The sequence below is a fragment of the Neodiprion lecontei genome, chromosome 1 (genome assembly GCF_021901455.1).
Source record: "Neodiprion lecontei isolate iyNeoLeco1 chromosome 1, iyNeoLeco1.1, whole genome shotgun sequence".
NCBI lineage: Eukaryota > Metazoa > Arthropoda > Insecta > Hymenoptera > Diprionidae > Neodiprion > Neodiprion lecontei.
Genome location: NC_060260.1, coordinates 30,112,610 through 30,126,819, shown reverse-complemented (window position 1 = coordinate 30,126,819; position 14,210 = coordinate 30,112,610). Strand labels below are relative to the sequence as shown.

The 14,210-nt window shown below is 37.3% G+C and overlaps 3 protein-coding genes across 26 annotated transcripts in view; 2 read left to right on the top strand and 1 right to left on the bottom strand.

Moving 5' to 3' along the window:
- The window catches only part of LOC107221739 (bestrophin-2), a 36,644-nt gene that overhangs the window by 6,725 nt on the left and 15,709 nt on the right, over positions 1–14,210 (bottom strand). For 2 of the 21 annotated variants that reach the window (XM_015660849.2, XM_046736197.1), the window contains exons 1-5: positions 6,145–6,235; positions 2,049–2,151; positions 1,539–1,746; positions 1,199–1,389; positions 277–1,041 (exon numbers count right to left, since the gene is read on the bottom strand). The exons of 1 other annotated variant lie outside the window; for it this stretch is intronic. The gene's annotated coding sequence lies outside the window, so the exon portion shown is untranslated. Of the gene's footprint in view, positions 1–276; positions 1,053–1,177; positions 1,390–1,538; positions 1,747–2,048; positions 2,152–6,144; positions 6,280–8,996; positions 9,120–9,775; positions 9,890–10,072; positions 10,093–14,210 lie in introns of those variants that run through there. 18 more of the 21 variants (XM_046735250.1, XM_046735182.1, XM_046735023.1 and 15 more) reach the window with 18 other exon arrangements.
- On the top strand, positions 2,815–5,800 carry LOC107221743 (RNA polymerase II-associated protein 3). 2 transcript variants are annotated; one of them, XM_046737382.1, is made up of 9 exons: positions 2,815–2,974; positions 3,237–3,385; positions 3,497–3,625; positions 3,733–3,974; positions 4,106–4,316; positions 4,427–4,642; positions 4,756–4,998; positions 5,084–5,276; positions 5,345–5,800. In XM_046737382.1, the coding sequence occupies exons 2-9, from the start codon at positions 3,242–3,244 to the stop codon at positions 5,431–5,433; spliced, it is 1,467 nt and encodes a 488-aa protein (XP_046593338.1). In that variant the 5' UTR covers positions 2,815–2,974; positions 3,237–3,241; the 3' UTR covers positions 5,434–5,800. The 2 variants fall into 2 exon arrangements, with proteins under 2 accessions (XP_046593338.1, XP_015516347.1); XM_015660861.2 differs by having other exon boundaries at positions 2,815–2,978.
- LOC107221742 (putative glycerol kinase 5) lies at positions 6,649–12,842 on the top strand. Of its 3 annotated transcripts, XM_015660860.2 has the most exons (12): positions 6,655–6,780; positions 8,618–8,711; positions 8,813–8,912; positions 9,020–9,179; positions 9,789–9,903; positions 10,093–10,286; positions 10,539–10,665; positions 10,739–10,843; positions 11,074–11,168; positions 11,333–11,496; positions 11,645–11,778; positions 11,974–12,842. In XM_015660860.2, the coding sequence occupies exons 1-12, from the start codon at positions 6,667–6,669 to the stop codon at positions 12,114–12,116; spliced, it is 1,545 nt and encodes a 514-aa protein (XP_015516346.1). In that variant the 5' UTR covers positions 6,655–6,666; the 3' UTR covers positions 12,117–12,842. The 3 variants fall into 3 exon arrangements, with proteins under 3 accessions (XP_046593179.1, XP_015516346.1, XP_046593223.1); XM_046737223.1 differs by lacking the exon at positions 8,618–8,711 and having other exon boundaries at positions 6,649–6,780; XM_046737267.1 differs by lacking the exon at positions 11,645–11,778.

Below are 14,210 nucleotides of genomic sequence, written 5' to 3'. Positions count from 1 at the left end.
ATGTTCTTTTTTCAAGGAACAAACAAGCCCCAGTAATAACCTCGATGAACATCGTGAGATTGTTTATAGGTATACGGAGAGCAACGAAGCAGGTGACATGCCCTTCAGAAAACTTATAAAACCGTCTACCGTTGGCCTATTTTCGGTCTCCTGTTGGCGAATTTTATTTTTGTTATTCCTTTTTGCGCGGTGCTTCTAAAGTATATAGCGTTAGACGATCTCGGGCGTATCTTAAGTATCTTACGTATCGTATGATTAAAACGGCCGTTGAATTACCTTCGAAAAATCTCGGGTCTACTTCACTCTGTCATTGTAGCGGGTCGTTCCGCGTCATTGGAATGGTCCCAAAGATTCGCCAACTAATTTCTAGAAATTACGAAGAGTAATCTATAAGAGCGCTCATGCTTTACATCTCGACTGCATCCACTTGTAGCGTGCTTTTCTTTTGTTTTTATTTTTTTGTTTGTTAAGTGTACGAATCAGAGCAAACACTGATTAGCCGTTGTCAATCACGAGCACAGTGTTTTAATTTGGTTTATTTTTTCATGTTTGTGGTACAAAGGAGCTTGAAGGCACATCCAAAAATTGAAGAATTTTCATTCGCAACGCAGGATGTGCGCTGTTTAGTATGTCGAAACAGATAAATTCACCAGACAAATTATTGGGAAATAAAATGTCACTGGTTTAGAACTAACAAGTTTTTATCACTATATCCACCACGGAGTGTTAGGGTACAATTTCGAAAATTGTTTTTACAATGCAGACCAGCAAAGCACACAGGTGTGTTTCCATCGGGCGTTACTCGCTTACTGGTGCGAACTGGCATCACAAAACTGGCCGGCAGCCACTCGTCTGTGCATCGTGGCAATAATTAACATTGAGGCTAGTCGATCTTGATTCGATGGCAGTTTCCCAAAATCTAAAAGGGTCGAATGTCAAGCTCAATGCCTGCATACTCGGTAATGCTTGACACAGGCTGCGACGTTGTCCAGTTCTCTTCATCCTTTAGGAAATCTGGATAATCTGCACTGTATCGTTTACCTGGAAAAATACTGCACTCAAATATTTTCAGCAGAGGTATTTGGAAATAGTGAATAACGTGTAGTGTGGCCAAAAATGACCTGGCCAAAGGACAGACGGAAGCAAAATAAATTTGTTTATTTTTTAATAAGACTACCTAGAGTGGTTCGAAAATTACCTCCCCCTCCTTTTTCAATTTCTTGACATTAGATGAACTCTATCGAAGCCATTTTTCCTAAGATGACGCTGTATTATCCAAGCAGATGTGGTACAATAGCGAAATATTATCTGGCCTGCGGGGATTAATATCAGCTACTTTCCCTCATATATGCCCATGGTTAATGTTTTGCAAGACCATCGTTTTTTTATCTTCAATTAAAGAGATTGAACAAGTTAGTAGTTATGAAGCATAAAAATGAAATCGTCAACTTCTAAAACAGTTGAAAAATTTATTCTTACTACCAACTTATGGGTAATTTATTTTTTCGCATAAATAATTCGTACGCATGTTATCTTACCTTTCGGTAAACGTGACATTCCTCGTGAGGTAATAAACAATCTTATCGTTAGTCGCATGCGAGAGGAGATAATATGAAATAGGGACGTACAATTGGTCAGTAACCAATATAAAAGCATTCCATTTTCTTGTGTAAGATTGAAACACAGGTCTCTGTTATATTGTACTGCAGATGTTAAAAATATCTCCTGCACCATTGACTCTGAAAACTGATAGTGACAATTAATGTACTTAAAACTTTTTTAAAGTCTATAAACGTATCGTAATTCTTCTCATTTATCTCTATATATGACATTGTATATTTCTATTCACAAATGTGAATGCTGCCACATAAATGCCCAAAAAAAAACTCAAAATAAAAATCTGCAGAATTTCCCAAGTAACGCTTTGATTCAAAATGTACTCCGCAAAATTATAATTTAAATAGTTCGTAAGTATACGATAGAGCGAATATCGCGGCAGTGTTGCTTTATTGAATAATAAAACTGCCAGCGATAAAGACTTTCCTTACCATAAATTAAATTCGACCCAATTCCTTGCAACTTGGTCCGCCACGATACGAGTGACTTTAGTCCGATTTCAATGGTCATCCATAGCATTTCGCTCAAATACATCTTGTTCCGGCCATAGATGAATTACATAAATATACACTTTGTTGTTTGTATAAAGAAAAACGACGAAGAAATTATAGACAGCAAAGCGGAATGTAATAGCAAGTCGTAACTACATTTTTCAGTCATATGTATACGTTAATCTTCTAAAGTTCACCAACAATTATCTAATTAGACAATGACCCGATACCATTAGTCGATTTATTCATTAGTGCATTCTTACTACCCTTCGTAAGTTGCAAGTGATGCAACAGAGTATGCAATAAGGTATATTTTTAATTCGAGGACAATTACATAATATATCGTCAATTTCGTACGCGCCTCTATTCGTATTGTCTTCCTTCGGAGTTTGGTGATCGTGTTCGTTGACTGAAAACAGTTAATTAAAATTTGTGACTTAGGGGATTGCGTGTTAAACAGCTCCCGATGATAAAGAAACTACCGGGTCGCCTCTTTTCTTTCTTCTATCAATGTCATGTTTAATTATTCAAAGTTTAAATAACGCTTCATACGGTGAACGCGAAGCACTAAATCGCAATTCTTCAAATTACCCGCCAAACGAATCGGACTTTGCATGCCATCTTTAAATCTTTGATCAATGGTTGAGTCGAGTCGCCTCCACGGTCTTACGACCATAGACTCTATAACTCTATGATATCCACAGCTGAGTCCGCTGAGTCAGTTCAGTCGGTTCAAAAGACAAAAAACCGAAAACTTAGATATTTTGGGATTCGGGATTTGAAAGAAATTCAGCAACTGAGCAGTTAAACAAGCGTGACACGCAAACCTTTCATCAAAATTCACGCGATATTAATCTTCTACTCAGGCGCGTCAGTAAAATTCCATAAAAACTACCAAATCATAACCTATAAATTGTTGTTTTGCCTATATGTTATTTACTCGGAATCAACATTTATTCAAATAGTTGAGAGTTATTTTTACGATATGTAAATAGAGAATCAGTTCTAACAAATAAATATAGAAACAAAATTTAGGGACCTGAGCAAAAATGGAACAAAATATAAAGAACAATTTTGGAGACTCAACACGTACATGAATCTCCAATTCTGAAATCGGTTATATTTCAGGTATAATGGAGGTGGACAGGTCAATACTGCTGCAAAAGCAGGTCCGTGACAATTCCTCCGATCTGCAGAGCGAATTTTACGACATGAAAAACTGGGAAGAACAAATGAAGCGTAAAGACTCTGAGCTTTTGCATGCATCGGGGGATCGGGTATATTTTTCTGAATTACTATTTCATTATTATTACAAGGTTATGTCGTTTGAGTTAAGGAGGAATCAATTAGCTTTTTAATTCAACCGCGCTTGCTATTTTGGCTGAAAGGTACTTCCGCCAATCAGAAGCCGTAAAAAGAGCGCTGCCAAACAAGTTAAGCCAAAGACAACAGAGAATGAGGCAAATAGGAAACGGATCAAGTCGTCAGATTACACTTCGTGGGATAAATTTGATGTGGTAAATGTCACAAGTTTAAAGTTGAAAATTTTTAATCAAAGCACTAGCTTCGCATTGTCTGTAGATCAATTTTGAGCTCTTTTACCTTGAATTTGCTGACGTTCCAGGACAAAGCCTGTGAAGAATTGGATAGGCAGGAAGAACACGAATCATCAGACGAGGAATTGTCCAAAGAAGAACTTGAAAAAAATCACAATCAAGCAGTAGCTCATAAAGAGAAAGGGAACGTTTTTGTCAAAAAACAACAGTGGAGCCAAGCGGTTCAGTCTTACGATGAAGCAATTAAAGTATTTCCCTACGATGCTGTGTTCTACGCTAATCGAGCACTCTGCCATCTCAAGATGGACAAGTGAGTTCTCTGTGCTCAAAGTGCAAAACTCTGGATTGCTTGCGATTTTCAGTTGTGGACGATTTATTCGAGTAGCGTAATAAGCTGGCATTTGATATCTTCGATAACAAGAGAAATTTGTTTTCTACTAGTTTATATTCGGCAGAAGCTGACTGCACAGCAGCTATTCAACTCGATGAACTTTACGTAAAAGCCTATCATCGACGAGCCACTGCGAGAAAAGAACTGAAGCAATATAAAGAGGCAATGGAGGATTTAGAAAAAGTGTTGAAACTGGATCCATCAAACAAGGATGCCAGCAAAATGTTGACATTAGTGAAAAAAAAAATCGAAAGCTCAAAGGTGAGGTGAAAAATGACCGAAAATTTAACGTTTTGATTTGCAATTGTCTATGGGTGTATTGGAAATTCGTAAAATGTGAAACAGTCCGCATAAAAATCTTATATTTTTAGCCCTTACTTGTATCACAATCTGATCTTACTGATGATACACCAATTGAAAAGAAAATTGGGGAAAAACTATGTGGTGGTCCTGTTAAAAAGCCTCAGAATATAGAGCCCACATCTTCAGTAGTTCCAAAACCAAAAATTCCCTGTTGGTCATTGGGAGAAGGAGAAGATGTCGCTATTATACAACCGGTCATGAAACCTCCTCACCAAAGATCTAAAGTAGGTGCTGGGACAAGTAACAACAAAGCCATTTGATTTGTCGATACTCGTAATTCCCAATAAATATCTACTAAATTAAATGAAACGAGAAATTGTTAAGTTAAAATTTTCAGAAACCGCTACGAAGAATAGAAGTTAAAGAAACAGAATCCAGGAACAGCAATATAGAAGGTACCGTCAAGAAAATAGAGCCACTTATAAGTGAAGTAATTCCAGTGCAAGAAGTTGAGCACGATACAGTTAGACCAACAAATCTCGAGCACGTTGAATTACCACCTGTGCCAAGAACTACGGTACAATTTTTCATGAATTGGAAAAAAAATAAGGACCCGGAATTTCGCTTCCTCTACTTGGAGGTAACGTTTGACGATAATTCTACAAGATTTAGCAGTCCGAATGATCAATTCGACACATTGTTACTTATTTTTTATATTCTTTTAGCAAATGCCTGTAGATACAATACACAAGTTATTTAAAGACTCTATGGAACCGGATACATTCAGTGAGATATTAACAATTTTGTCAACTGAATTTATAAACAGAAAAAAGCCACTATTTCGATATCTCGAAGACCTTGCACAAGTAAAGCGATTCGGTGCTCTTACTATGTTCATGTCTACTGCTGATAAAAATGGTAAGATGTTTGTAAGCAGCTACACATTACGGAAATGATTGTTCTCTATATACAATAATCTTTTACAGCTTTGAAAACGATTTTCAAATACTGTGAAGTGTCTGAACATAAATCACAGGATGAACTTGCATCTCTACAAAAGAAGTATGAAGTTTAAAGAAAACCACGGTATGCTTGATTTGGCACAGCAGCTAGTTTATGAGGTGTTAAATCGCCAGTAAAATAGCTATTGTAGATGAAAATTTCACATAAATTTAAGAAAAAAGAAGTCGACACTTGTGTTTGTAAATCTTTACATTTTGAGTTATCATATTCCAAGATCTTGTGAGAATTGATTTATTATCCGTTCCGAACAAAATAAAAAAGGATCTTAATTTTCCGACTCAAGATCTTACTCTTTAGCCTAATAGCTGTTGATAACGAATCTGATTGTACACATCTTCCAATATCTGACTTTTTTTTTGACAATTCAGCATTATACGTCATAACGTTTCTTTTGGTAAATAAAAGTGACCCTTTCGAAGAAAAAATTTGTGTTGCTCTGTTTTTCCTCTTACATCGACTTATTAAAAACAAGAAAACCGGATTGACCGGAATGAGCTCGTTTTTGCCGCAGATCATGCTGGCCAGTCGTCTATAAATAAGCCCAACGCAAGTCAAGTTTCAAACAATCGTGGGTAACGCGCTACGCGTGGCACATGCGCAGGATTTGGCGTGTGCGAGGGACTCTGCATCGTTTCTACGCGGCCGTAATAAACCGCAACAGAGATTGTCGAGCTGTCGAAGCCCGACTTGAGATGCGGTATTAGTCGAACCGAGCTGATCGCGGTGGTCGAGATAATTATTTATAACGATACAAAATACTCACTCGGCATATTCTGCGTATCGAACACGGACGTCGGTAAGTCAGCGCCCTGTAGACTTGGCGCATTTGACATACGTATGATTCGACAGCTTCGACAGTCAGCTGTAAATCCCAATCCTGCATTATAAAGTGGTCCGATCCTCGTGTCGTCTTCACCATAATATAAGTATGTAAGGTGTGTTCTTGCGCATCCACAGCCGCTTCGTCCGCACATAACGTCATTACATTTAACTATCATTGTCGTGACGTCACGTGGGGGGCTTGTCACGTGACTTTGCTACTCCGCATCTTCGTTTAGAGCATAAAGTATATTCTTACACTATGGTCTGCACTACAGCTGTGAGAACGCGGTGCGCTGTAAATCTTCGATCACACGGCACATGGGACGAAAAATTTTGTTCATGAACCGAGGACCTGGCGAGCGGAATTGGTACTAAACGCTCGATGTTCCACGGATGGAGGTTCTTTTGAAAAGCATTGACAATTTCATCAATTTTTCTTTTCCAGATAGATGTCTCGAGCCAAATGGCAAGTTCGACAATGTTAAAATACGTCGCGGCGCTTGACGTTGGGACGACGACTGTTCGATGTCACATCATAGACAAGAATGTGAGAACCATTGGTGCTGCATCGGAAAAGGTTTGATCTATTACAATACATCTAGATGAATTAAAAGTGTTAAACCCAACACGGAATTAGCTTCACATTTCTGTGCAGGATCGCGATATATCTAATTGTTTATATAGTTTATTATTAGTTACGTAAGTGCAGCACTCGAATCTTGGGTGATAAATTATTACATCTACACAGAGATCCATCAATTATCTAGATCTGGCAATATCTGTGCCTGATATCAGAACAGTGACCTAAATAATAATTTTCATTATTCATAATTCATAACAGTGCGTATAATAAATGCTAATGTTCCTTTCAATTTATTCTGTTACATTTTTCGGTGTAAAAATCGACAAATTTGCTACGGAAATAAGCAATAATATCACTCTAAAGGTGAAATTCGTTACACGTATATCGCAATTATACACAACGCGCATTTCAGTTGCAAAAAAGACTTATTCGTACTTTCGAATACCATTGTTTCGTGATTATTGCGACGGAATTCACTACTGCTGTATTTTAATTAACCGCATCGACAAAATAGCCTCTTTTTGTACGCTATAACTGGAGCGGTAAATACGTATTCAGATCAAAAATTGCATGAATATAAACAATCTGTTTTCAACGGCCGCATTCTTTACAAATGTCTTCTAGTGAAAATATATAGTAACGTTTATTTAGATTCAAGCTATACGTAATTACTTTTAAACTGCCAAGCCTCGGTTCGCGATAAGACGGTATATATAATAATTATAGTAATTGATTATATAATACTGAAATTATATACAAATGTATAAGCTGCCAGATTTTAGTATGCAACACAGGTGGATCAGAATAGTTCTGCAAATATTTCTGCACCTTATTCAGTGTTTACTGAATTTTTCGTGACTCCTTTGTCAGCGTAAGCTGAGAAGAATGAGCGTCGTTACTGAGAATCTATGTCCCACGAGAATAACATACATTTACTTGATCGTTGTAGAGAACTAAATTCAAAGCACCTTGTGTCCAACATTTCTGTTGACTTTGCTGCGAAACTGATTAAGTATACATACACACGGTTCATATTACAACGTCAACTTTATATACTGCAATAAAACTTGGAGGCTTCTATTCAGAATATATTAGAGTGTCAATAGATGGTGACTGTAAAGTAAATAAACTGCTTTTGACCATTGCAACTTTCGGCCGATTCTCGCTAGTCCGCAATAATTGTATCTGTTTGAAGAAAAAATTAATTTCTTGTAACCATCAAAGCTGCACGTCTGAATTGAAATAAATAAACAAAACAACACAGAAAACAATCCGGAATAATATAACGTGGATGAATGGACTGCCGTTATCAAACCTTGCACTCATTGTCAGCGTGATGTAATCATATACCACGATAGAAAGACGGATGAATGTATGACTGGCACAGACGCTTTTATTAGTAGCGATGTGGGCGCGAGATCCATGTAGTACTGTTAGATATATTTTACAGTAACGGTCTCACAATCAATCTGCTTGACATTAAAGCGTAGTGGCTGAAGCTGCGAACACGCTGTTCGTACGAATACTTTTGTACAGCGCGCCTAACTCGATGCAAGCTATGTTTAATTATTATATCCATACTTGATTATTCAGCGCAAATCTATAATTCAAGCAAATGTTCTCAGTAACGTGCTTTAATATTATAGGAATCTACGGTTAGATATCAGTCAAATACTTGTCGGAACTTTAAGAACACTTTGTTTACATGAGAAAGTAGGATGTAAGAATGTTGAGTTGTTATGGTTACGACAAGTTTTCGGATTTCGAAATTACATTTAGATGATTATGCAAAGTACCGCTGCATTAAACTTAATCGTAAAACTTTTTTCAGGTGGAAATAATATATCCGAAACCCGGATATGTAGAAATCGACCCGGACCGATTATGGGAGACTATAATTCGAGTGATGAAAGATGCTTTGCAAGGTGTTTTTTTCTAATTTTTTTACTGTCGATCGGTTCAACAGACTTTAAAATGAAACACTTGGCGGAACATTTATTATACCAATAAAAATTTTTCACTACAGATGCAAACTTGGAAGCTAATCAGATAACCTGCATTGGTATATCGACACAGCGAGGCAGCTTCACAACATGGAATCGCGAGACAGGGAAACATTATCACAAGTACGTTGTGATCTTCAAAATTTTTATAATTCTTTTACAAACTGGCCTTGTTCTCGAATAAAATTCCTACTCTACTGAATTTACCTGTTATTAAAAATCCGATGCAGTTTCATCACCTGGAAGGACTTGCGAGCAGACCAAATGGTGAAGGATTGGAACTCTTCTTTAACAATGAAGGGGTTGCGTTCCGGTGCACATTTTCTCTACATGATTTCTGGGAGTAAACGTTTCCTAGCTGGCAGCGTCTTGAAGCTAATGAATACTCAGGTACATATATACAATATTAGTACGCTCGGATGGACGGGATATATGAGTAAGTACGTTATACCAATCTCGATTTTTTCAGTATTATCGACTCACGTAACGCAGCGTACTTACAAAGATCTCACGTTTTCGGCATAAAAACAAATTACGTAACCCCGAGTGGTTTTACCGTTAATTAAATTAAAATGATCCGCATAAAATCACTTAGCAGATTTCAAGCAACTTGTATAATCTAATCCTCAGATACGTAAATTTGAATACTACTGCCGGACAGTATTTGGCGAATTAATATTAAGTTTTTTTAACGCAAGGTTATTCTCGACGTAAATGATACGTGAAAATGTCACGTCCGCTTGCTTTGATTAGTATTCCAATGAATATAAATATAAATTTGACATTGAAATCATACCTATTCTCTGTGTAGAATATAAATTCTCGTTAGTCCCGCCAACGACAGTTTTGTACAATGTATTTATCTTATAAAAGTGGAATCTCTGATCGGCACACGACGTTAACTACATCAGCATTTCCGAAGCAATTTTAAGCTGAGTTTGGGATACCATATTCATGAATGTATTTCATGATATACCTATAATTACCTTTCATTGTTAGACGACGTTGCGGTTGACTTGGGCGTTACACAATGTGCCTGGTCTGAAGGAAGCTGCGATGGGAGGCAAAGCGGTGTTCGGAGGAGTAGATTGCTGGCTTCTCTACAAATTTACAGGTTGGCATACTTCTAATCGTTATTACCAATATATCAGTGATCCTGAATCGCTACATGAACGTATTGTCAAGATCTGATTCGATCTCCTTGGAGCGTGGAATAATTCTACCCCACTGCGACTCAAATTGCAAAACAAATAAAATAGTTCATTTTCCAGCTCACTACTCACGAATGTAAAATATAATTCAGGTAAACATGTAACCGACGCATCCAGCGCTTCCGCCACCGGACTCTTCGATCCTTTTACGATGCAATGGGCAGGCTGGGCTATAAAGATGTTCAAACTGCCCCGACACATGTTCCCCGAGGTAGTCGACACCGCTGGGAATTTCGGTAACGTCCCAAAGAATTTGTTCGGGGCTGAAATACCAATTCGTTGCTCGGTGAGTACATCTTCGAGGAAATAACACTGTTTTTGGATAAAGCGTTCGAATAGCTGCACTTCGTTGCAGAGTATGAGAAACGCTTTCAATCTCATCGTAAATGATTTGACACGTGATCAATCATCACTTTCTGATTTTGTTTTAATTCGTGTAATTTGAAACATGCGGTCAGCGGCATATTTTTCTTATGGGTATATCTACATAAGTTTTAACGAATTCATTTGATAGTAATTTTCAATTCACGTTTCGCAGATGGCAGATCAGGCAGCCTCCTTGTTTGGATCGACCAGTTTTCAGCCAGGGGATTTGAAGATCACCTTGGGAACGGGGACCTTCGTGAATGTTAACACAGGCACTAATCCTCACGCCTCTTTGACTGGTGAAAACTTTATGCCACGTTTTTCCCGTTCCTATTTTAACGTCGATACTTACAACTATTCAAATTTATGCAGGACTCTATCCGCTCGTGGGCTGGCGATTAGGAGCAGAAACGATCTACGTGGTCGAAGGTGCATCGAACGACACGGGTTCCCTTATCGAATGGGCCAAGTCCATTGGTGGGTGAAGATTAACCATTTAAATGCATCGATAACTTACTGTCTGTTTCAATATTTGCATCCAATTTTCCGATAGGTGCATTAATTGCAGATGTAATTATGCGACTTGATTGCGTAAACGAATTGAGAAAATGTGCGTTACATGTCTTCTGAGATAGTCAATCTGATCAAACTTTATAAGAGGACAGTATACTTGTATACGAATTGTCGTACAATCTTGAAATTTACAGGAATAATTAACGAGCCTGAGGAAACGTCTGATCTAGCAAAATCCGTCAAAGACTCCGATGGAGTTTATTTTATCCCCGCGTTTAGCGGATTGCAAGTGAGTCCTAAATTTTTATTTCACATCCGCGTTATAATACAAGCATCGTTGCAATTCGTACGTCGACAATGGCAATTCACTAATTACTGCTGTTGCTGACGTAGATTATACCTGTTCTAATTGAAATACTTAATAAATGAATAATCTATTTCCTGCATCGACAGGCACCGATCAATGATCACACAGCGGCCGCGGGTTTCCTCGCAGTGAAGCCTACGTCTAGCAAGGCGCATCTAGTTCGCTCGATCCTGGAAAGTATTGTATTCAGGATACTTCTGATATACGAGTCTCTCCAGCAGGAAACAGAATTTACATATCACAGGATAAGGTGCGTATAATAAACCATGCCGTAATTACATGGCACAAAGTCAATTTGGATTATGTTAGCCAAGATTTTTGCAAAAAGCATTATATTTTGAATCTATACGGTATATTGCATAAACACGAAATAACTTGCGATAATTTTGAATCGTCAGAGTTGACGGTGGCGTCTCGAAAAACGATTTCATGATGCAGCTACTTGCTGACGTGACTGGTTTGCAAGTCGAACGCGCCATAAGCAGCGAAATGTCTATTTTAGGCGTTGCATTTTTGGCTGGGTTATCCTTTGGTAAGTCGTTCCTCTGTTAAAATAGCACAATCATCAAACACCGTTACTGTGGGTTGCGATTCTACGTAATGAACGTCAAAAATGCGAGCGCATGACCGTTCTAAATTTTTATAAATTGGGGTTCAAGCAACATCTGATACGTGTTACATAGAACTGTATGCGATATAAGCTTCTAATTCACTTGTGTATGCGTAGGTGTGTGGAATAGCAGAGAAGAATTACTTCAACTTCGTGAAGTGGAGAAAGTGTTCAGTCCAAAACGCGAAAGGCAACAGGATTATCAGGCGATAGTAGAACTATGGCAGAAAGCAGTCGAACGGTTCAAGGATTGGTATTGATACTAATAAAAAAAATTAGATAAAGTTTTCATATCGTTCCTCATCAAAGCGTGACCTTCTATCGCATCTGCAACTGAACCTGGCAAAAATGTTTTACAGCGAAAAATCTAAAAGTAGAGAGTAAATGTACGTACCAAAATGTTGTTTCTGCCTGTGAACGACGATCAGATGTATTTATAAATATGATTGAAGCTGTTCAAAAATATGCGAGAACTAAATATTTGTATCGAATTGTGTTCGGCGCAAGCAGCTCTTTGTACATATTATATAGTAATTAAGAATCGGCACGTAGTAGTCGTGACGTTTATATTTTTTGCGTATAAGTCTATGTCGTTCTGCGCTAACCAATCCAATTGACCTTAAATTAAATATTTATATATTAGAATGACTGGTTAGCTTTTGAATAGCTCATATGAAAATCGCTGCAATAAAAAACCTTGACTAAAAGTCTGAAACATAAATCGATTTTTACACACGCCATGCATTTAATATTGCAAACCCAGTTGGCAGCGCTCATTTTGTACAGTGCCTTTTTCAAAATTATAATCAATTTGGAAACGAAAGTATTATGCATATGATGATATACATGTATCATGTATGCACATACGTAGGTATATGATAGATATGCATGTTGTTGTTTTTTGTTCTTCTGAAAACTGATATCATACATGTACAGATATTTTTTTCGTATAACAAATGAATAAACCGTTATATTTTATAACCATATACGTCTGATCTCTGAATGGCCCTCCAAAAAACACGTCTCGCTTAACTATTATAGGTTTTATTTACCGATGAATAGCGTTTCTAAATTTTCGTTGATTTTGTGTAATAATTCACCAATCCATGTTTGTTCCCGAACCAGCTGAGTGACTTGCAGTAGAAGCAAAAGGCTGAATAGACTCGGTTTCTTGTCCTATATCAAGGCTTTTAATTATTCTACTTAACCTTCGGGTTCTTGTCCTATATCAAGGCTTTTAATTATTCTACTTAACCTTAGTCGAATCTGTCAACAATTTTTTTTGAGGCAGTTTATCAGATATCAGTCATGAAAGTGGTGTTCTAGCTCCTTGCGATTATTCAGCGTACCCCATTCAATATTGATGTAGGTTTTCTTTTTTTATCGATTACTGGATTTTGTTTATTGGTTCAATTTTTCGCGGGGCCAATGTCTGCATGCAATGTCAATGCATGACAATCTGCTTCGTTGTTACATAAACAGGCATTTTCGTTGTGGTCAATATATTCTTAAGGAAAGCGAGAGGAATAAAATTATTTCACATGGACATATGTATACGCGTATCCTTTGGAGCAATATAAGTCGTTTGTCTATCAGGCATGGAAAGTTTTGGGGAAAGTTATGTTTTTCGTAAAAATTTTCGAAAATTCTTACGCACAAATGAACACAAATCGAAAATTACGAGTCGAGTAACCTGCAGTGGCTGATACTCGAATACTTCTTAATATCAATTTCGTCAATAACGCCTCCTCACATATTCTTGTGTCGCTGATAAAAGAATGTAGTGATATTTTAATTTAATAATTTGTGAATATCAATTAATCGTTTCACCGATAGTCTATTCCAACATACAATTATAGCAATCGTCGTCTAGTCTATTCCCAAGAGTCGTATAGAAGAGTCGTACAGATAGTGATAGCATACATCCAGTTGTGTCAAAATACACATGTTTCACTATCACCGATGTAATGTACTAAATGCATAATTTATATCATCACTACTTTGCCAATGAAAGATAATTCGGCCCTAACTTTCCCTAGAAAAACAACCTCTTATTTCAATCAGTCGGATTGCAGGTAGTACCGATGTTGTCAATCATTCAAATTAAAAAAGACATCAACAAGAAGGTTTTTTCAAAAAAAAAAAATATATATATATATATATACATATACAATTATACATATACATTAGGGTGGTTCTTATTTAGGGTGTTTTCGAAAATTCCTGCGGACGAAACACAACTTTGAGGTTCTGGGATTTCGAAAATTTTATCGCTGGAAATCAGCCTTTTTTTTTTAAATACCTATGACTACAGGGAAGACGTAAACCAAATTTCAGATTTTTCGAAGCACTAT

Excerpts from the sequence above, each read along its gene's own strand:
- LOC107221743 (XM_046737382.1), top strand. The coding sequence starts at position 3,242 with ATGGAGGTGGACAGGTCAATACTGCTGCAAAAGCAGGTCCGTGACAAT. Across the intron at positions 4,317-4,426 it reads AAAAAATCGAAAGCTCAAAG|CCCTTACTTGTATCACAATC; the intron begins GTGAGGTGAAAA and ends TTATATTTTTAG. Across the intron at positions 5,277-5,344 it reads GTCTACTGCTGATAAAAATG|CTTTGAAAACGATTTTCAAA; the intron begins GTAAGATGTTTG and ends AATCTTTTACAG.
- LOC107221742 (XM_015660860.2), top strand. The coding sequence starts at position 6,667 with ATGGCAAGTTCGACAATGTTAAAATACGTCGCGGCGCTTGACGTTGGG. Across the intron at positions 8,712-8,812 it reads GATGAAAGATGCTTTGCAAG|ATGCAAACTTGGAAGCTAAT; the intron begins GTGTTTTTTTCT and ends TTTTCACTACAG. Across the intron at positions 9,904-10,092 it reads GCTTCTCTACAAATTTACAG|GTAAACATGTAACCGACGCA; the intron begins GTTGGCATACTT and ends AATATAATTCAG.